At 43.6% G+C, this 24,019-nt stretch overlaps 1 protein-coding gene across 6 annotated transcripts in view; it reads right to left on the bottom strand.

Annotated features, from left to right (window-relative positions):
- C7H4orf33 (chromosome 7 C4orf33 homolog) overlaps window positions 1–24,019 on the bottom strand; it is a 151,862-nt gene that overhangs the window by 33,081 nt on the left and 94,762 nt on the right. For all 6 annotated transcript variants that reach the window (XM_069978603.1, XM_069978605.1, XM_069978601.1 and 3 more), the window contains 3 exons: window positions 17,385–17,445; window positions 13,989–14,169; window positions 8,603–8,663 (listed from right to left, as the gene is read on the bottom strand). In XM_069978603.1, coding sequence (XP_069834704.1) covers window positions 8,603–8,663; window positions 13,989–14,169; window positions 17,385–17,445 — 303 coding nt within the window. The remainder of the gene's footprint in view (window positions 1–8,602; window positions 8,664–13,988; window positions 14,170–17,384; window positions 17,446–24,019) is intronic.

The raw sequence follows: 24,019 nt of genomic DNA, 5'->3' as shown, positions 1-24,019 counted from the left end.
GAGAGGGTCTTTATTAGCTACATTTATGCTATCTTGTCACGTCCACTCAATGTTCAAAAGACATCAACCAATTATGATATAGTATAGTGGCCGTAAGCATTGCAACCAAAGTAATGGTCAGTTCTACCTAAAGAGACTGTCAGTAGGTTTATGGTGTCCTATCTCAGGGTAGCATCAAATAGTGACGGAGAAGCTAAACAGAATGATGGATCACTTACATTGTTCTGTGCAGCTGATCCGGAGATCTCCTCCTGAATAACATGGACAATAAGTAGTCCTCTCCATTATGTGCATGAGCCCAGTAGTCCTGGATATTCATGAGAAACAGAAAACTCCTCCCACCAGCTGCTGATTGGCAGTTATATATCCATGCTGTGTATAGGCAGTTAATTGTCAATCAAGAGCTGGAAGGCGGGGGGGGGGGGGGGGGTGGCAAGAATCCTATTCTCCTGCATATTAGGAGAACGGCTGAATAAAATAATGTAAGTAATACACTGATCTGTTCAGCATTTCTGTGAATAGTTTATGCTGCCCTCATTTAACGCAGCATAAACCTAGAGACAGAGGTTGTAGCATGAAGTAAAGTTATAACTGTAAAGAGATTGCAGTAACCTGCACCGCCACTCCCTGTACGATGGAGGCAGCATAATTACATGATTACACTGCCTGCATCCTTCCTAGGAGCAAGGCCTTACAAGCGGATACCAGAGCTGTTTCTGCAGAGGACAGCAAAGCAACAGGACAAGAGAATATGAAATAGTACAGGAAGAGAGGGGGGGGGGGTGCACAGTGTACTATATCTCATTAAAAGGGGACAGTGGTGGCAGCGGCTTATCTCTCTAAGAACCACAGGGTCGGACAGTAATTTTCCATCATGTCTGGTGCTTATTTACACCAGCATCATCTGTCGTAGTGGGGCAGGAGAGCATCATAGACTTTTCAAGGTTTTCAAGGAAAATTAACTTGTCCCCAATCCACATGTAAGAGACCACGGGGGAGTCTGACCTCTGTACCCCCTGCTGATTCCCGTATTGGGCCCCCGGCTTCTTTGTTATGAATACAGCCGCAGGTATGGCACTTGACCTGTGGCTCTATTCATTCCTGTGGAGCTGCGGAAAGAGTTAGATAAGCAAGAACGTCCATACTTGGCTGCGTAGGAATGAATAGAGCTGCGGGTCACGTGCCGTACTACAGGTGCCATAGTACAGGGTTAAATCTAAAGCACATTTACTACACAGCCACAAGTTCAGGTTAAGGAAAGGTGAACTCACTTAGATCTCTAATTGTTATTACAGTCACATAATATTGTAGAACCAGAGTACTTCCAAACTAGAAGTGTCCATAAAACATATGGCGATGTAAAACAACACACTGTATACACAAAGTACCATGCTTTAGAAATTAGGAAGGTTACAATATATTATCATAAAACACCATATCAGTAATTGTTTCAATGTATGTCTTTGTGTACCTACCATAGATACATATTGTGCATAAAAAAGCTGAGTAACCTTGAATCTGCTTTTCTATAGCAGAACGCTTTACTTTACTGTACCGATCCTCGGGCACAATGCCTATTGTAGTCTAGAGATGCATACATAATTATGCCATTTCATAAAAGAAATAGCTGGCATCAATGTACAGTATACCAGACGAAACCACTAAATTGTCGGTGCTAACACAATATTGCATATAGAAAAAGCTGGTTTTGTGCTATTTCAAGAATTTCCCTGGGTCTAGCATGGGGCCAGGCCCCTGATCTGTAGTCCCCTGTGAGGTCATGCACATATATAGTATAACTACACCTATAACATAATCATCTGCATTCTGGAAGGTTAGCGCTTTCCTAAATCTGACAAAATTTACAAAGTTCATGTATAAAAACCACATATCCTAGTATATAAACCACAACAAGGAATAAAAAGCAAAACCTATTCGGCTCAGCAGTCTGCCCGATAGTGACTGCAGCTGTGAATGAGATTGGCCTATAGTACTTGCTCTAATGGTCCGTTTACATGAAGCGATAATTCGCCTTATCGATCGTTTAACGATTTGGTTTTTATAACGATCAGGGTTTAGACAAATATATCGTTAGAAAAATCGTTATTGCAATCGTTTTTAGGATCCCTTAAGCCCATCCCACACATAGGATGAATCTTTTAAAGACTGTTTACACGAAGCGATCTGCAAATTTTTGGCGAACGACCAACAACGATTTGAGAACATGTTGAAAGATCACGATGAACGATTTCTCACTTGTGGCTCGATTGTTCGCTGTTTTTACACGAGCCGATTATCGCTCAAATGCAATCACTATTGCAAAAATTCACCATTACAAAATAAGTAAGGGATTTGGAAAGACACCCTGGGTCCGAGAGAACAAGAGCCCAGAGATCCATTTAAATCAATATTAGAATCTCTATAATATATCTTATTAGAGTATTTCCACTTCTCAAGCTCTTTTCTGTTTATAGCTAAGGGGGATATGAACAGCTCCAACAAAGATGGATGGAGGTGTCCCCCCTGCCATCATCCTCTCCAGCAGCCAGAGCCCGCACAGCTCTGGGAGTCGGGTCTTGACATCACCATGTTATCCAGGAAGTGACATCACCATGTTATCCAGGAAGTGACATCATCCAGGAAGTGACACCACCATGTTATCCAGGAAGTGACATCACCATGTTATCCAGGAAGTGACATCACCATGTTATCCAGGAAGTGACACCACCATGTTATCCAGGAAGTGACATCACCATGTTATCCAGCAAGTGACATCACCATGTTATCCAGGAAGTGACATCACCATGTTATCCAGGAAGTGACACCACCATGTTATCCAGGAAGTGACATCACCATGTTATCCAGCAAGTGAAGCCTTGATGCAGTAGTGCAGGGAAAAAAGCACTTTATAAGCATTTCCCGTAATAAGTGTATATTGGTGATTTGTATAACTTTTGGGGGGCAATACAATACTTTTCGCTGGACTTCTCCTTTAATGTTCACCATAACTTTATAACAGATTTTTATAGAAGAAGCTCTGCTAATGCAGATGCAATGCACGGAATGAGCAATGTGCTAGTATTTCTTCCTTGTCTGTCATATAACAGATTTACAGAGTGCACACCCTATTGATGTATCTGGCTTAGGCTAACAACGCCAGTAGAATCTGAAGCAATTGTTATTAATAAATGAGTCACACATGAGTCACATTGAAGCCTCACCAAGTATAACCGTGTTGATAAATATGATGCACATTAACACTGTGACAGAGTGTCTGGAGAAGTTGTAGACGGGGTGTATATTTGCCCAAGATTCATCATGTCCAGTGTATAACAGCAACCAGGAAATAGTGACCAGAGATCTGTAGTCTTTGAAGTTCAGATTTGGGTTGAAAAATCCAGTTATCAGGGCCTGTGTTGCTGGAGTGGGAAGTGAGGGTGGGCCCCACTACATCCAGACATCGGGGTCTTGGGCTGTCTGATTAATCAGTCAGTCCTCAGGTGTGCGAGCCTTATAATAGGCCGGGACTGCAGACACACCTTGGCTCTCAGCCTGGGAACAGGTCATCTGGTTTGAGCCTGTGGGAGCGTTACCAGTGGTATGTACAATACAATAAATATTTGCTACCAAAGTTGCGCTTGGTCTTATTTTCATGGGATGTTTTATTTTTCCATGAAGAAGTATTCATAAGTCACATGCCAAGCAAGGACAGAGCATACGGTATGGTGGCTTCCGGCCACCAAGGGAAGCTCAGCACAGCACACTCGTACAGCACAGCAGGGACAGCGTACGGTATGACGGCTTCTCCCCACCAGCGAGAGATCATCACAGAACACTTGTACAGCACAGTAGGGACAGCATATGGTATGGCAGCTTCCCACCAGCAGGGGGAGATCATCACAGCACAGCAGGGACAGCATACAGTATGGCGGCAGGCAATGGGGTAACGGCAGTCTGTGTGCAGCTCTACATCTGGCAGTAGGGGACAACGGGGATGGCGGCAGGCAATGTCCCTCTTAATGCCTTGCCTCCACATTTATAAGTGACGGCCGCAGAAAGGAACTTTGGGTTTGGCAGCTGATGTCCTGCATGCAGCTGCTCTGCAGTGGACAGTGAAGGTAGGGGACAACAGCAGCAGGCTAAGAAGAATCACATCTGCATGCCCTAGGTCTTTGCTAGGTCTTACTTTTGGGGGGGGGGGGGCTTATATTAAGCAATTCAGGGAAACCTCTACAAGGTCTGGCTTTGTCAAGAGGTACTGTCAGCCTAGAGTAATGGTAGATAGTAGTGTTGAGAAATCTGTCAAACTGTCCAGGCTCAGCACCGTTCTCCAAACCAAAACACTCCCCACGGCTGAAGAAGTTGAATACAGCCCTAGGGCTGCCAGAAAAACATAGGTATAGGCTATGGCTGTATTTATGTTTTCCAGGATTCGTTAGGGCATTGTCCAACTTGATGCTGCAGGAAATCAAATGTCAAGTGTTTGCTTATGAGAACATTGCTGAACCCCAACAGTTTGACCGGTCTGCTCCATACTACTACTTTAGAGGGATACAGTTTCAGGGTGCCCCCAGGGGTAAATGTCAATGCCCACAACACAACACTTACCCTCCCACCCCAACTTCTGTACCGGACTTCAACGGGAGAGACATTGCCCTGTCTGAAGCCCTTGTTGCTTAGCAGTGACCAAAACACTTCTGGCTGCAGAGCACCTCACACTCCAGCCAGCCCGCAGGTACATAATCTGCCTTCATAGCTCGTCACCTTCGTCCAAGAGTGCTGAAACCACCACCCTCTCCCCATGTCCCTACATGTACACTAGATACCTAGCATTAATTCACTGATAAACTTCCAAAAAAAGCTCTAAATGCCTTTCTTCCTACAGCTACCATTAGCGTAACTACCACCATAGCAGCCATAGCCGCTGCTACAGGGCCGACCACATCAGGGGCCCCAACCCTGCAATACATTGGGCCTCCTGAGCTGTCATCATACTAACCAGGAAGAAGCCTACCATTGGGGACCCTGTACATAGGGTACTAGGGAAGATGCCTATTTTGGGGGACACTAATTACAGGGGGATAACAGGTGAGATTCCTACAATGGGGGCAGTATCTACTGGGATGGATACCAGTGGAGATGCCTACGATGGGGGCATTATCACTAGGGGGGGATACCAGGGGAGATGCCTACAATGGGGGCAGTATCTACTGGGATGGATACCAGTGGAGAAGCCTACGATGGGGGCATTATCACTAGGGGGGATACCAGGGGAGATGCCTACAATGGGGGCAGTATCTACTGGGATGGGTACCAGTGGAGATGCCTACGATGGGGGCATTATCACTAGGGGGGGGATACCAGGGGAGATGCCTACGATGGGGGCATGATCTACTAAGGGATATACCAAGGGAGATGGCAAACATATGCTATCTACTAGGCGGAGGGCTAACAAACAGGGGGATTACCTACAGTGGGATGCGGTGAGAGGGGGGCCCAATTAAAGTTTGCTATGGGGCCCAGCCCTTTCTAGTTACGCCCCTGACTAAACCCTATGGAAATTGTAGAAATATTTATGCACTGAGCTCCCCCTCAGAATGGCTGTAAGAAATTGGAAGCGGGAGAAATACCCCCCCCCCTCCCCCCCATTAGATGCCCATAGACTTGGCATTATCTGCCTCTACGCTGAGTACAATCCACTGCAAGCTACCACAAGTTAGCATCACTGCACTAATATAAAAAAATATATATAATAATAATGTAATTCTCACATTGTAGTCCAAATGACCAATGTCGTCAGTTCTCAGTATGGAAATAAATTATAAATGTGGCAGATTCTGAAACTTGTCCAAGTGTCTCTAAGGGCAAATGTGGCCATGCGGTGAGTGGCCGGGCCTCGACATTACTTAGACAAGTAAATATGTGGTTTGGTGTCAGTAAAAGTTATAAGCGTCCAGTGACAGATTGCCAAACATGTTTAGCTGAGCCTCACGAGGCCTCAAATGTCTTTTGATGCTTTCGGTTTTGTTATGCATATTAGCCTGGAGATTTGCCAGAGGCTGTTGCTAAATAAATGAACAGAAGCCAACCTTTTCATGCCACGTATCTCACATTGCACATGCACTGAAAAACTGATATAAATGGACTGAGCGTTAAGAAGAAAGTGTATAGAAACCAACAAAGTTCTCTAGGGTCATAACATAGTGTGGGAAGCTGCACTATTACAACTAACATGGTGTCCCCTAACAAGGTGCACAAAAGGAAACTAAATAAAACTATATGGAAAACAGTAATCTACAAAGTACGTTGTTTCTTCTTTGTCTTTTACCAGTGCTGTGTATCTTCTGATAATGCCTAAAGTAGAGGAATATTGCACTGCAGATGTCTATCAAGTGCATATACGTCATGCGTCATTGGGTTTAAAGTGACACTGTCGCGCCTTTTTTGCATTCTGACTTCTCTTTACAGGTGTAAAGGGTAAATTTTGCAGTTTTTTATATATCTTATATCAAATGCAGATTGTGCTAAGTGGGCGGGGCTTCACATCAACAGTACCACTTAGCCCGCCCCCAGCACCGCTGTTGGCCCCGCCCTACCGTGACGTCATCGACACATAGGTCCCATATCTTCAACGCCCATTGGTATGGGCCGACCTGGAGGGGATTTGGCCTAGACCTTTAGGCCAGCCTGTTCCAATGGTCATTGAGGGGTGGGGCTTATGTGCCGATGATGTCATGGAGGGGCGTGGCCAACAGGGGTTGGGCTGTGGGTGGGGCTAAGTGACACTATTGCCCACTTAGCACAATCTGCAGTTGATAAAAGATCACTTTTTACTTGAACAAGCACCATGACGTATGACATAAAATAAGGTATGAAAACTCCTAAATTTACCTTTTACACCTGTGTAGAGAAGTCAAAATGCAAAAAGGGGGGGACAGTGTCACTATAAGGCTCCGTTCACACGGAGTAAAACTGGCTGAATTCTCTGCTACGGAATCCTGCCACCCTCTGTGTCATAATGACAGTCTATGGGACGCTCACGCACCTCCTCTCTCCGCGCTGAAGAATGGACATGGACATGCTGAAACGTTGCTCCGGTATCCTGTGTATGCTGAAGCTTTGTTATTTGTATGGATTGACAAGTCTTTTTCACATGGAATAAATTCACATTCTTTCATCGTTACCATTGAGTGCTGTGGATTATCCTGTACATATTTACCTGAGCCTTTGGTCAAGGCAAGATCTGCTGGCACCACCGTCATCTAAGGAGTGCTGCTGAAGGATTTTTTTTTGAGTAGATAGATAATAGATAGATAGATGATATATAGGAGATAGATAGATATGAGATAGATAGATAGATAGGAGATAGATAGGAGATAGATAGATAGATAGATAGATAGATAGATAGATAGATAGATAATAGTTAGATAGATAGATAGATAGATAGGAGATAGATAGATAGGAGATAGATAGATAGATAGATAGATAGATAGATAGATAGATAGATAGGAGATAGATAGATAGATAGATAGATAGGAGATAGATAACTGATAGATAGATAGATAGATAGATAGATAGATAGATAGATAGATAGATAGATAATAGATAGATAGATAGATGATATATAGGAGATAGATAGATATGAGATAGATAGATAGATAGATAGATAGATAGATAGATAGATAGATAGGAGATAGATAGATAGATAGATAGATAGGAGATAGATAGATAGGAGATAGATAGATAGATAGATAGATAGATAGATAGATAGATAGGAGATAGATAGATAGATAGATAGATAGATAGATAGATAGATAGATAGATAGATAGGAGATAGATAACTGATAGATAGATAGATAGATAGATAATAGATAGATAGATAGATAGATAGATAGGAGATAGATAGATAGATAGGAGATAGATAGATAGGAGATAGATAGATAGATAGATAGATAGATAGATAGATAGATAGATAGATAGATAGATAGATAGATAATAGATAGGAGATAGATAGATAGAGACATGAGAAAGAGAAAGGAGCATTTTTAGAAGATGAGCAGAGGTGAGTGATGTAACCAAACTAACGCAGCTACATATATATCTAGACTAAAGGGAACCTACAAGGAGGGGGGGGGGGGGGGAGAATACTAAATACACATAAGGGGTAGTATGTCTGACTCCTATTCACTATCGTGTTCCCTAAAACAACAACATTTACAACGGTCGGCTGCCAAAGACATTGCCGCGTGTGGATAAAGAAGTGTGTATATGTCATTCAGAGTCTTTCTTGGTGGCGAAGATTTAAAGACTTCACGCTCGCTTGTACATCAGCCAACTAAAACATGTCTTAATCCAAAACGCTTCCCTCTCGACTGAGTTTCACTGACAGTGTAAAATAGAGCCATTTTTTTCTGACTTACATTGACAAAGGGTCAGGGCTGTCAAAGCTTAACAGTTTATAGAAACTCTGTACATTTCCAGTCAATGTTGTACCTGCTCCGTTGCTAAACGTCCATGGCGTTCACAGTTCAGCGCTGTCGGCTTTAAGTCATTGTTTTCATCGCTTAAAAATGATTTTATACAAAGGCAGAAATGTACTTACGGGCACAGCTCTACTTCCAGATACCGAGTGGTCTCGCTGTTCAGAAAAAAAGATTCAACCACTGCAAGTAAGAGGAAGAAAAATGAAGATTTATTAGTCTGACGGAGCTTAAGTGACACATAGGAAGAAACCATTTTTGTAAAAATCTTTTGTTTTTATAGCATGAAGAAGAAGTAATGCCTGGCGGAGTTGCCCACAGTTCTTGGACTGACACATTCCCAGCCCGCTGTCCTTTAGATATTTTTCCTTATGAAGATAAAGGGATATTATGCTCGACCACTGAGCAATGATCCAGACAGTAAAGGTGACATCTTAGGCCATTGCAGTTATTGACTTTCTCATCAGTCTTTGCCAGTGGCATCCATCAATAATAACTGGAAGATAACTATGTCCCTAAGCAAGATGTAGCCAATATAAATGATGCCTTTTAAATGACACGGTGAAGTTTTAAGCATGATTAAAAGGTGTGGTCAACCAGAAGACCATGACACGGGTGAGGTCGCTGCATAGTACACAAGGAAAACTAGAGGATATATTCATATTCAGATATTCTCCTTTCTAATGTTACAGAGGTAGTTCACAAAAAAAAAAAAAAAAAAAAATATATATATATATATATATATATATATATATATATAATATTTCCGGAGTATAAGACAACTGAGAAAAAATCTTCTTAGAAGTCGGTGGTCGTCTTATACGTCGGGTATGGTCACCCCGTACGGTGGGGGGGGGCTCAAGAATGGGCGCATAACCACCAAATAGGGTGACCACTATGAAACAACCAAACCGTTAACTCACCTGGGGCCCGTTCCTGACCTCCGCGCGTCTTCTGTCCCGTTCCCGGCGCAGGCAGTGTGATGTACACTGCCTGCGACGCTTGGGTTCCGGGAGAACTTTGGAAGAATGACAGAGGCTTCGGGTACTTCCGGAGCCTCTGTCATTCTTCCGAGGCTCTCACGGCAGACGAGCATCTCTGAGCTTCGCTGTTGAGATGCTCGGCTGCCCGGGAGAGCTTCGGGGATCCCCAGAGCAGTCAGTGTATGTCACACTGCCTGCACCGGGAACGGGACAGAAGGGCGGGAACGGGCCCCAGGTGAGTTAACTGTTTGTTTGTTTTTAATTTAGCCGCAGTTAACCCGTGCCTGACCGCAGATTTGTAATTTACTTCTTAAAAAAAAGCTCAAGTCTTCCCGTACTAATCAGCTGCTGAATGTCCTGCAGGATGTTGTGTTTTCTTTCCAGTCTGACACAGTGCTCTCTGCTGCCACCTCTGTCCATGTTAAGAACTGTCCAGAGCAGGAGAGGTTTTCTATGGGGATTTGCTACTGCTGTGGACAAATCCTGACATGGACAGAGGTGGCAGAGCAGTAGAGCTAATCAGCAGGTCCTGTATTAAAGGGGTTATCCAGCACTAAATTGAGCTTAATTGCAAACCACACCTGAACTGGAGACAAGAGAGGGGGAAAAGTGGCCATGTTTTTGTAGCGCTGGATAACCCCCTTAATGTCAGCATGCACTGCAGTGGCTGTCTAGTCAGAGCTACTTTAAATTCAGGATCCTTGATGTAGCCAGGCTTAAAGGGGAACTCCGGATAAGAAAAACTTGTTTTCTAATAAAAGTACATTAAAAGTTATATAGATGTGTCTATACACTGTATTACTGTATCTGTACGGTTCTGCTACACTGGTAGCTGATAGACATCCAGGAAGTGAAGAAAAATGGCCTCTGTGCCAATTCACATTGTCTCCTGCTCCTCCTGCTCTCCCCCCTTAGGAGACAAATCTTCCATCCCTCTGTCTCACATTGTGTGTCTTTGCTGAGCACAGGCTGATGATGCAGACAGGGGGCAGGGCGTGATGTCACAGGAGGCTTGGCTGGATCTCTCAATCCCCTGAGTGATCCACCATCTCTGACCAGCCAGAAGCAGGTGTTGCACTGATTTCTCTGATTGTGCAGAAGTGTGCAGTGAAATTAGGGCTGTGTTCACACATGTTGGAGTGTCATTGCAGTACTGCAGCGTATTCACAAAAATTATGTAGTAACACAAGTAAATGATGCTAAACGGCAGAGAGGATCAGAGCCTTATTGTGCGGCTCAACTTCAAAGATAAAAAATGCTTGATCATAATATGTGTGTGGAAATGAAAAGAAAAAAAAAATCAAAAAGTTCTTTACTTTATTCCAATATCAGCGTTACAGGTAGAGAATACAGCATGCTGTGTGGTGTTACAGGTAGAGAATACAGTGTGCTGTGTGGTGTTACAGGTAGAGAATATACTGTGCTGTGTGGTGTTACAGGTAGAGAATATACTGTGCTGTGTGGTGTTACAGGTAGAGAATACAGTGCTGTGTGGTGTTACAGGTAGAGAATATACTGTGCTGTGTGGTGTTACAGGTAGAGAATACAGTGCTGTGTGGTGTTACAGGTAGAGAATATAGTGTGCTGTGTGGTGTTACAGGTAGAGAATATAGTGTGCTGTGTGGTGTTACAGGTAGAGAATACAGCGTGCTGTGAGGTGTTACAGGTAGAGGATACAGCGTACTGTGTGGTGTTACAGGTAGAGAATACAGTGTGCTGTGTGGTGTTACTGGTAGAGAATACAGTGTGCTGTGTGGTGTTACAGGTAGAGAATACAGAGCTGTGTGGTGTTACAGGTAGAGAATACAGCGTGCTGTGTGGTGTTACAGGTAGAGAATACAGTGTGCTGTGTGGTGTTACAGGTAGAGAATACAGTGCTGTGTGGTGTTACAGGTAGAGAATATACTGTGCTGTGTGGTGTTACAGGTAGAGAGTACAGTGTGCTGTGTGGTGTTACAGGTAGAGAATACAGTGTGCTGTGTGGTGTTACAGGCAGAGAATACAGTGTGCTGTGTGGTGTTACAGGTAGAGAATACAGTGTGCTGTGTGGTGTTACAGGCAGAGAATACAGTGTGCTGTGGGGTGTTACAGGTAGAGAATACAGCGTGCTGTGTGGTGTTACAGGTAGAGAATACAGTGTGCTGTGTGGTGTTACAGGTAGAGAATACAGCGTGCTGTGTGGTGTTACAGGTAGAGAATACAGTGCTGTGTGGTGTTACAGGTAGAGAATACAGCGTGCTGTGTGGTGTTACAGGTAGAGAATACAGCGTGCTGTGTGGTGTTACAGGTAGAGAATACAGTGCTGTGTGGTGTTACAGGTAGAGAATACAGTGTGCTGTGTGGTGTTACAGGTAGAGAATACAGCGTGCTGTGTGGGTGGGACAACAATGAAATGATAAAGTAATGCAAATAATTCAGTAACACAATGAAACTGCAATGTGTGAACACAGCCTAGATGTTCTGCAATAGATTTGGGCGGGGAATGTGCAGGGTGGGGGACTGTGATGAACAGCTAAGGGAAAGCATTGCCTTCTGGAACCTGAAGTACTGTGTACAACTGCTCAACCAGTACAGAAACACAATACAGAACAAAACCCCCAAAACAAATGGATTTTTGGTAGTTTCAAAACTGGAATAGACAGCTAAGTAATGCTATATGCTTCTGTAGAAGTTTCATTTTTTTAACCTCTATCTTGAGTTCCCCTTTAACATGAGTTATAGCCAGGGTTAACTTGATCCCTGAACTCTTGGCGTCTGATTCCCGCTGTCTGCCCGCTCCGTGGAGAGGGTGGATACAGCTTTCAGACCGCCTGGAAAACTGGAATACAGCCATAGCCATAGGTTGTATCCCAGTTTTCTAGGCGGTCCTCAGGCTGTATCCACCCTCTCCACGGAGCGGGCAGACAGCAGGAATCAGACGCAGAGAGTTCAGGTTCATACGAACCCGAACCTCGGCCGGTTCGCTCATCTCTAATCTGTAGCTCTCTAACTGTACTGCATGCACTATACCACTCCCTGTACAGAATATACTACCTGCACTATTAGCTAAAGGTACTGTACTGATCCCTACCTTTGCTGTACAGTATGTACTGTCCTCCTCTCTACCTGTTTTACATGCATTATTACTATGTCTATGTGCTCTCCCCATTCTATATGCACTGTTCTGCTCGCTATTTGTTTTGCATATAATAAACTGCTCTTGTGCTACATTATAGTAACGCACTGCTCCCTACTTGTATCACATGTATTACGCTGCTTTCAACTCCAGCTTTTCGTAGCTCAGACTTGATTTATATTATTGTCTTTCTTCCGCTTTCTTACTGTTGTGGCCTCCAGCGTCCTCTTGAATCTTCCATGCTGTAGTTGCTGCTGACCACTGGGTCTCTCCTGTGGCATCCTCCCTGCTGCCATCTTAGTTGGGCACTCTTGCCAGCACGTGTGCACTGAACCAAAGCATGCTGCTGCTCTCTTTTTTCCACCTGACATCATACCCTATTGAAAACACTCTCTGGAATTGTTCCATACCTGAGCCGTTCCTGACCTGTTGCCTGTCTGGGTAAATGCTCAAGAAGTAATTATTGCCGAAAACTCTGAGCGGAATCCGCCGCTCGCTCCCCCTTGAAGTTCTGCCCGTCACATAGGCTCCATTATATGCTTGGGTGGATTCTGTCACCCACCCAAAGAAATGACATTTCAATTCGGCAAAGAGGGAGGTGGGCACTGGCGGGGACGAGCGGCGGTTTCTGCACAGAGTTTTCCGCAAGAATTACACCGTGTACATATACCCTCACTCATGTTGCATGTTGCTCAACCAACACGTCCTGACCTCAACCTGTAAATATGTCTTCTGTCCACTCCTATAGTACCATGCTTGGATACATCAGTCAATGCTCTCTAAGACTACTCTAAGAGTAGCGACCTGGGGGTTTCCTGCAGCAAAGTCTGGATCCTCATACAGGAGTTAAAGGTTGATAACCAAGGACTCCTTAGACTGTCCTCCTCAGTTTCTTCCTAGACCTTAAAGCGAATGAACCATCATTTTCCGAGCACCGGCCAACCCTGGAGCACCGGCCCCCAGTGTGGCGATATCCCCTCCCCCTGCGACATGGCTTCACTGATTGTAATGGAACCACTTAACAGGGGGGGAGGGGGTGTCATCACACTGGGGGCCAGTGGGGCTACCCCCAGTGCTCCGAGTGGGCTGGTGCTTGGGAAAAGACCAGCACTGTGTGGCAATTTTAAAAAAAGTACAGCGCCATCTTCATCCCTGCGCCAGTGCACCGATTAAGGTAGAAAAATTGCAGAACTTCTTATTTTGAGGTGACATTTTGGGGGGCTTCATAGCCAATTACTAGCTTTCCAGAGATGTGGTTTCTAATAAAATATTCCCATGGCCATCCTCGGACAAATGAATATTTGTCAATGAGGGTTAAAAGCCTACTTTATAATGATGCAAAGAGCAAATGTTGGAGTACCATAAAGAATAATAAGGAAGAAAAGTAATACAATACAAACCACAGCTTACCTTCAAAATCCCAAAGACCATTGAAAGGTTCCCCAGGTTTCCCAGGCGGTGCCGCTGGGTCATCAAAGAAAGGAGCATAAACGTCCATGAGCAGCCCATGGTGATGCGGCTTGAACGTTATCGTCACTGGCTCATGTAATACTGGTTTGCTATCCCATGTTGTAGTTATTCTGTAGGTAAGCTACATAAAACCAATGGCTTTATTCTTTGCTTTTGGTATATATCAATTCAGTACATAAAATACACATAATAGAAGACTCACTCCGCATAATAGAAGCATCAGATTTCAAAAAACAATCTTGCTATAAGAAAGAAGCATAAGAAGCAATGTTGTGGGGCCTGCTCGAGGTCACAGCCTATCACCTTTGCATCGTATCTCTCTTCTCCCTTCATTGGACGGTTGTTTTCTCGGTGTCTTTATGCGCGACCAGGCCTCCTGTTATCGCATATCCCCATCCACCTATTGCAGGCGGACACCTTTACCCTACCTTGCAAATATAGGCTGAATGAAGGCTACACGATGCAAATAAGGTCACACAAGTAGCCATTGGTATCTATCTAATTGGACGGTGCTCATAAATGTTTTAAGCTTCTATCGCTACTGAATACATAATGACAATAATCATGAATAAATGGAATAAGTATTGTTAAAGAGTGATAGACGCCATGATGAATGTAATGAGAATGTATATTGTATACTGTATAAGTTACAAGCAGCCTCTAGGTGCACAGAGTATAGGTGTAACGTGTGTGTATGTGTGCACATACATATTCAGATATATACTGTATATACATTCATAGTGAAGCCATGAAAACTAGGAAGGAACTAGAAACTAGAAAAAATGTTTAAAGCCAATGTACCACTAGGTACATCGCTTTGAGATTTTTCCATGAACAGACACGGGGATGTCGGTGCCGCAGCCCTGTTTTTGAACCGCCACCTGGTTCCCACACATGGCACCAGTTTATTCCCAAGCACCGTCCCGGCATTTAGCACTGGGGGTGTGACGATCTCCCCTCTGTGATGCGGCTCTATTGATTCTAGCGGAGCCACGTCACATAGGGGAGAGGGTTTTGTCACATTGGGGGCCGGCCGTCCCACCTCCTGTGCTTCATGACGAGCCAGTGCTCGGGAATAGATCGGCGCCGTGCATGGGAAGGGGCAGTGGTTATAAAAAAAAAAAAGGCTGTGACACCAACATCACCGCGCCGTAGCCGGTCTGTTTATGTAAAAAAACGCAAAGCAATGCACCCAATGGTGCATTTGCTTTAACAAACTAGCCTTCTTTTGATTTTGCTGAATAGCTTCGGAGGAATAGCTCCTCCTTTTTCAAGCATATCCCAGCTACGAGCCTCTCCTCCACCACAGAGGTCTCTGCCTAAAAAGACACGGGAACACCAAGAGTGCTGATGCCTGGCGTGAAGACGGAATTTCCATAAAAGTGTCCGCACTCGGGGTGTTGTGATTTTGTTCGCACTAAGGTTTGATTATTGCTAAGTTTGTGAACTTTTGAAAAAGTAAAATACAATTGAAGAGAAAAGAAAGACTGTGTGCCTCATCGTGCCTTACCGATCCGGGACATTGGCGGTGTTCACTCAGGTGATGAATAGGAAATCCTGCCCAGGGGTGTTCCTAATGATGGAGAGGGTAGGGAAGAGAGATGGAGAGGTGGTGCAGGCCTAATGCACAGGTACTCTAGACCACGCCAATTTGACACAGGGCTGCAAGTTTACAAGTTGTTTTTTAGGACAATAACAGCATCACCTTCCAAACAGAGCCCAGGACAGATCTTGGACTTAAAGCAGCTATATGAAGGTACAAGGTACATTTTGGGGAGGTCAGATTGTGGGTACAGAGTCAGTTTGAAAGGTGAGCGGAGAATTTCTACATATGTGGTTCTCAAAAGGAACGATCTGTGATAGCTTCATACTGCACACAGGGTGCTGAAAATGAAGGTTCTATACGTCTCTTACCTTCATCCTCAGCGCCGTTCCTGTGGAGTTTTAATGTAGTCCTCTGTCCAGTAAGGCCGTTTGGAGCACTGCCCGCCACCCAAAGTGCTTATCCACCACCAGCCAACCACTCCTTCTAATGATTATCAGTGGAGCAGACCGGCAAGGGACGGATCAGGGCTCTGGGGGCGGACAGTGCTCCAAACGGCCTTACCAGAGGACTACATAAAACTGCACAGGAACGGCACTGAGGATGATCATCCTTAGCCCTTGTGCCTAATATAGAGCCATCACCAGGTTACATTCATCTAACCCTCTGATAGTTCCCCTTAACTAGGCATGGCTTCCACGGTCAACTGGCATGGCTACCACAGCATTCTGCAACATCCCATCCCATCTAGTTTGCACTTAGTGGCACCATCATCTGTTCTTAAATAGGATCTCAAACACACCTCCAGGCTACGTAAGTGCTATTGACCAAGAAGGGTGATGTACCAAGGTACTAATGTTCAGTAGCTGCACAATCTTGCAGATGTTACAGTCACATTATGCATAATTGGACATCTCCCTCCGAGCAGCCTCCTCTAGTCTTGTAAGGAAGGATAGAAGGGACGTGCCAGGGAGCAGAACTGTTATGCATATGCTTCCTGGCAAAACAGTGGACATGCCAGTGGAACTGGCTGGAGGGCAATGGACATGTCATTGTGTTGAATGGAAATCAGGATACCGTTGTGATTAAAGCCTAACCCAGGGCCGGCATCAGCAGGGAAGTCCCACAAAGCCACGAGGGGCCCAGATAGGGAGAGGGGCCCAGTGTTCTAATGTTCAGCCTGCTTACTGTAGTGCAGGGTGAGCAGGCCGAACATCAGAGGACATAGAAAGAGAGAGAGGAAAGGGTGAAGGACCCCGATCACATGACCCATAGGTTCTCAACCTTACAGTGTGGAGAGCAGCCGGACAGGGAGGAAGAGGGAGAAGAGTGAGCTGTAAGTGTTGTGTGTCAGTGTCAGTCAGAGTCAGTCAGTCAGTCAGCCAGTGTCTGTGTCAGTACTGTGTGTTTGTGTATCTTAGTGGTGTCTCAAGTGATTGTGCATAGTGTGTGGATGATGGGTGCATAGTGGGTGGATGGATGAGGGGCCGAAAAAAACCGGGGCTGGCCGCAGCCTAACCCAATCTAATTTATGTGACAATACAAAACATCTATAAAAGTAACCGCTGTAACTCACATGCTCAAAAATCTGATCATGTTGGTTTACAGTACCCAGTCCTATGTGGCTATGGGATTATAGGAGTAGACAAGATAAAAAAGTGACATCCAGAAGAAATAGAAATATAAAGCATGTAAAGCTGTCATCGTCTACTAAAATATAGCCTGAGCAAATCTGTACTAATGTTCCCATTACCGTCTATGATGGATGCAAATAGAAATCAATGAACATTCACCTGTTTATCGTCATACGCCTTTGCATCTTCCCTGTTTACACCGGTCCTGAGGAGATGTCCCCTTTAATATAAAGCAGAGGAAAGCAGGTAAGCATTATATAGCCGCTTATTTCGTCTGCCACAACCAATGATTTCTAGCTGATGGCGCGGCGCCTTGTATACAGATACAATATGCTTAGAATGACATACAGCAAAGCCTTCCGGGTTCAGCCTCATATGGATGCCTCCTCGGAGCTGTCACATTACACAGATTTTATTGCATCGAGTGGATTAGGGAGGCTTAGAATTGTAAAAAAAATCCGTTTAAAAGATCTCTTAAAGGGCCATAATTACTCAGCATGGCAAATGAGATAGTGCTCAGCTTTATATGTATTTCATGAAAGTTTAATAAACTATCATAAAATCTGGCTTGTCACATATTAACGGTAAACTATGAACCGCTGCAGATTAAATTGTCGCAGCTGAAAATGAGCCCCAAGGATGGCGGTCGGTGGTTCATTTTTTTTTTGTTTTTTTTTTTACATGGGAGAGAAAAAATTCAGGCTTCTTTATTAAAAAAAAAATAAAAAATAAGCCAATAGCCTGGTTGACTTGACAGTTGTGTGACATATACAAGTGATTTCTGTATTACTTCAGAAATTGCATTAATATGCAGCTGTTATGGGGAGTAATTTTTAAAAAAGCACAAATAAGAGGCAGATTCCGTTTCTGAGCTGCTTCTCCCATCTAGTGGCGGAAAGCGGTATTACAGGTCGGGATAATTAGCTGGAGTGCAGTGTCTTTACATAGGAAAAAAATCTATATCTTATGCCAATTTATCCATAGGAAAACAATGTATGTGAATGTATGTAGGTGGTTTCACAAAAATGAGTAAAAAATGCTAAAATACATATTTTACTATATGAAAAAATATATGTGTTTATTTTTTGTCGGTAAAAGCGTCGTATCCCCACAAGTACAGATTATCTTGGCTCTGCAGGAAACCGAGGAGCCGTGCAATACCATGTAAACAAACAGGGATCATGAGTACCATTCATAAGCCCAAGGGGATTCCAGCTCTTATTATTACCTAGTCAGCCGGCTCTCCTGGCCTCTTCTTTTTCCAATAGTCATACAAGACTTTCTCATTTATTCAGGAGTCTTATGGTATGTTTAGCTGTCACTGCAGGATGCAGGGACCGATTCAAGATTCAACCCGAGTCATAGTCTAATATGTTATCGTGTCCTTGCAGTCTGCTTACTCCCAGTGTTGGAAGACTTAGTAACACTGATATACTATCCGAGCAGTGCTCAAGTCAATTACACTATTGGAGTGCTGACCATTTTTCTTAAAGGGATACTGCGGCGGAAATCTTTTTCTTTCAAATCAACTGGTTTCAGAAAGTTATATAGATTTCTAATTTACTTCTATTAAAAAAAAAATCTCCAGTCTTCAGTACTTATCAGCTAAACTGTTTTTTCTTTTCAGTCTGACACAGTGCTCTCTGCTGCCATCTCTGTCCATGTCAGGAACTGTCCAGAGCAGGAGATTTGTACTGTTCTGGACCGTGCCTGACATGGACATAGATGTCAGCAGAGAGCAAAGTGTCAGACTGAAATGAAAACACCAATTCAGGTAGTGCATACAGCAGTTGATAAGTACTGGAAGATGAGATTTTTAAATTAAGTAAATTAAAAATCTATATTAGTTTCTGAAACCAGTTGATTTGAAAAAAAAAAAACCTTTAATTCAGCACATTGAATAATAGCAGAAAAGCCACTACTTCAAATTGGTCACACCTTAAAGGGGTTATCCAGCGCTACAAAAACATGCCCACTATCTTACAGAGATAGCCCCGCTCTTGTCTCCAGTTCGGGTGCAGGTTTTGCTGCTCAGTTATATTACAGCTGGACTAGTATATGTATGTACCTGTACGTGCCCACTAAACTATGTGGGGAAAACGAGGCGCCAACTCAGACGAAGGATTGGGGATCATTTGGGCGATATCAGACATCGGAGAGACAAACCAATCGCCAGACATGTATGGGAATACCATAATGGGGACCCCAAATCCCTAAAGTTCTCCATCTTGGAGGTAGTGAGACAGGGTGTACGTAGGGGTGATTGAGATCGGAGAATCCTGCAAAAAGAAAGCCAGTGGATTTTTAGGTTTAAATCCATATTTCCACGAGGGCTTAATGAGACACTAAATTATAATGTTTTCATCTAATTCCTTTCGTTAGAAACTAGCACTCCAATTGGCGAAGTATTGTTAAAGGGGATGTCTTTTTATCACACGCCGCCAATTCATCTAATTATATATTATATAATATTTAACTATCATGTATTTAATCATGTTGCCTTTTGTTATAGGTATTTATCTTAGAGTTTTTTGAGCACACCTCCTTATGAGTTTTAATTTTTCATTACCGGTTATGAATTCTATTTAAATGAAGTTTTGATCATTCTATCATATGGCTGAGTGACACGTCTGATTATTAATTTACTGTAACTGAATGTTTATCATGTCCGAAATTAATTTTATCTATACCAATATATATACCATTGTTTAAATTGACATGCGTTCTAAGTTACCAATCAATATGGACGCTATGCGTTCTATTAAGAGCGAGTGATGGCTTTCTATAGTATTATAGGCTCAGTGTTGTATGACGCACGTTATAACATGTGATGCGTTCCAACATACGCAGCAAAATGAGCGTTGTGCGTTCCAGATACCGGATGTGACGCGAATCGTGCGTGTCACCTACCGGAAGTGATGCGGATAAACGCTCGTAATGGACATCAGTCCGGCGTGTACTGGGCATGCACGTGCTGATCAGCTTTGGATATTATCGGTACGATGACTGTAAGTAACAAAAGATATGGACTGTAGTATGTTAATCATGTGTACTTCACATATCGGTAATTAATGTAAGGAGGTGGAGCAAACTATATGGACTGCTATAAGTAGTGGACTCCTTCGCTCAGTCTGGTGCTGCCTTCCATCCATGGTGCCAGGTCCCGCTGTGGGTTTTCATCCATCTGTATCCTTACCCCAGGGACATATGTATCCTTTTGGATTAACCTCCTGATGAACTCCTTGAGATTTAATTACTGAGGAGGAAAAGCGTAGAGGTAAAAGATGGGGTCTGGATAGGATCACATCTGACTACTACATGGTGATGTGATCCCTGTCTGTATGAGACCCCTTAGGATTTTTTCAATGGCCTTGTGTCTTGGGACAGGGACAGACTAGGGAGAGCCTGTCTGTATTAAGGGCCGATTAGGGCATTTTCCCAGCTATCAAGGTTCTTTTAATTTTTGAGGTACAGTAATCAATGTGACTCACTGTGGGATTTTTTTGTTTCCCAGACCATCACTGAGTTTGGGGTGGCTGACCTTGAAAACATCAGAACCGTAAGTGTTACTGTCTTTGTCCCTACTCTGCATTATCGATTAAGTGTGGCCATTGATTGAGATGTGGCAGAGTTTTTCTATTTCTGTTTTGTCTATAAGTCCGTATATTTTAATAGTAGTATTAAACGTTATGTTTTAGATTGATACATACCACATATCTTTGTAGCTATATTTTTTTGGAATTATAGGTGGTTGATTTTGATTATTTTTTGGTTTGCTGTGACTTCAGTTCTATTGAAGTGAATGGAGCTTAATTGCAAAAAAAAAAAAGTCTCTGAAAAAAAGCGGCCGTGTTTTTGTAGCACTGGAAAACCCCTTAAAGGGGAACTCCAGGTAGAGGTTTAAAAAAATTAACTTCTGCAGAAGCATAACCCATTACTTACCTGTCTATCCCAGTTTTGAAACTACCAAAAATCCATTTGTTTGGGGGGGTTTAATACTGTATTGTGTTTCTGTCCTTCCTGGTTGATGAGTCTCCAGAATGCAATGCTTTCCCTCAGCTGATCATCACAGCGCCCCCCCATCACAATCAGTAAAATTAGTGCAGCACCTGCTTCTGGCCGACAGAGATGGTAAATCACTCAGTGTAGTAATAGTCCAGGTGATTTTAAGAAACTTTGTAATTTGGTTTATTAGGCAAATATGCCATTATCTGCATTCAAAAAGACTTTCCCCAGGTCCTCCCCTTCCTTCCTCTCTCTCATCCACCGCTCATTATCAGGAAATCTCGACTAGTTTACATCAGTCGATCCCTGTATAACCTGTGGAGAGGGGAGGGGGAGGAGGGAGATTAGTCGCCAGCAGAGAGCGGAGAACAAAGGATTACAAAGTGGGAGCTGTGTGAAAGCTGGTATTCAGAGGTCAGAGAGATCAGTGCTGACTTTAGAGGAGTTAGCCTGGTGATGTAGCTGTAAATTAACTCTTTGTTGTCTTGTTTTGGTGCCTCATCTCCCTCCACCCCTCCCCTCTCCATAGAAACCCATGAAGACAGGGGGGAGAGCTTCAAACTGATTTTTCATGATAAAAATGCATTTTTCAGCTAATAAAACAAATCATAAAATTTCTTAAAATCGCCTGTACTATTGATTTCTGCAAAAAAAAAATGTAAACGACTGTGACACTTTAACATTTCCAGGCAAAATGTACTGATATGTTTCTCTAATCCTGGATAACCCCCTACAATCTGCACTTGCTAATTTTGATGCAGATCTGACAGGGTTTTTCACAACGGCCATTGTTTAATCACAACAGCCTATCACATTAACCCCTAAGGAATCCCTGTATAGGTCATGTTCACACAACATATATTTTCGTAAAAGTACGGCCTTTGTTGACGATTGCAACAACGGCCGTGATTAATACAAAAATATGTGTTATGTTGTTATGGAATCCCGGCCGTAGTATATACACATAGTATACACTTCGGCCGGGATCCCTAGCGGCGCCGCAAGACACTGACATTCAGTGAATAGCGGCCGCATAAAACCCTGTCAGTGCTCACTGTGGAGCGAGCTGTTCCAGCCACACGCTCCATTGTGTGCAGTGGGAAGTTCTGATGTAGGCGCGCACGGATGCGCCGGCATCAGAACTCAGTGGCGCTAATGATGATATTTTCTGAAACCGGCCGGTCTCATACAGCGTCTGAACATAGCTTATACACTGCGTCTGGGATTCCATACAGCCTCACAGAAAACTGGCATGTCTATTTTGTGCCGCCGCTATTCATTGAACCGCGGCCGCATTGAATAGACAGTGCAGACAATGTAAGGTACGGCTCCCGGCTGCACTTTACATTGTGTGCTATGGCTAATTGGAGTGCGGGCACACCTGAATGTGCCCACATTCCAATTAAGTTGAAGTGATGTTCACCAGGCCGATACTGCCTTATTAGCCAGGTAGAATATCTCTGACAGCGGCCATTGTGTGGCATGGCCGTGTCACAGAACGGCCACTGTTTTGACGTGTGTGAACATGGCCTTGAATGTAAATGGGGCCTGTCCCTGGTTTTACTAATTACAAAAAGGTTGGATCCAATCATTTACAATGTTATGCCAATATAATAATTCATTTTATAGCAGAGTTCGGCCGTTACCTTAAAACGACCGGGGACGGAGAATTTTCATTTCTCCTTGGGGAACAGAAAGCGGTAACCAGGGAGGATAGGCATTATCCGGACTGATGGGCTGATGTTTGAGATAAGAGAACCATTAGCAGACGCTGCCTAGGCCTTGTATACAAATGTAAAGAGCGATTCATCTTTGATGCCAACGAGAGACTAGAGAATAAACATGCCGTCCTGTTTGTGAGGCTCCGCTACATTAATTAGCAGTATCTGCGCTCCAGGCAGAGTTTGTACAGGACAATGCTGTGATTCCTCTCTTAACTGAGTGATATGAAGTTCATGAATTCCAAGTAGTGCAGATATGAGCCGGAGACGTGCACAGAGCTCGAATGTACTGATAACGCAGAGGAGCACATGCATACTGATGGAGACGCACCACTCGCTGGACTTCTCGCTGGGAAAGATGGCCGACTGTGATACATAAACAATTAGTCATCCCGAAAAATTAAAGGGAAATATTCTGTTTATGGAAGTCAAGTTTAATGTGTGGCTAATCTGCCATACACAACGTGTTTATTAAAGTTGTATAACTAAGGGATTCTTCCATTACACATAATCAAGATCTGTCGCCTCTGGATTCAATGATACATCCAGCTGATGAATGTTCCACCTCCCGTCCTTCTTTTTGTTCCCTATTTACAGCCCACGGTAGAATTTTCTTTTAGGGTATTTTCCAATATACTGAGATCTAAAGCCAGACTGAACAACAGATGCCTCTGGGTTGATGCATTGCACTGTGAATCTCCTCCATAGGCCTGAGAACTATTTTATAATCATCACGGCCAGAAAACCCTATTAGTACAAGCAATTTTAAGCAACTCTAATAGGTTTTAATTGCCTTTCTGTACTCAAAAAGCTGTTTTGCAGCCTCACTTCTTATCGGTGCATTATCAACAAAGCTGGCTTCATTACAAGGGAGCAAAGTGAAGACGGGTTTGCTGAGTCCATTATAACCTATGGAGGGGGGGAGGGGCTAAGGGAGATGAGTGAGCAGGAATAGCAGATAAGCAGCTGTACAGTTTGGAGACTGTCTGGACACATAAAACACTTAATTCACAGGTTAGAAAAATCAGTGCTTATCTGGGAGCTTGGTGAGAGAAGATTGCAGGATGA

This window comes from Dendropsophus ebraccatus, chromosome 7 (genome assembly GCF_027789765.1).
Source record: "Dendropsophus ebraccatus isolate aDenEbr1 chromosome 7, aDenEbr1.pat, whole genome shotgun sequence".
Taxonomy (NCBI): Eukaryota; Metazoa; Chordata; class Amphibia; order Anura; family Hylidae; genus Dendropsophus; species Dendropsophus ebraccatus.
The sequence above is the reverse complement of the archived record's forward strand: the minus strand, read 5'-3'. Positions and strand labels throughout refer to the sequence as shown.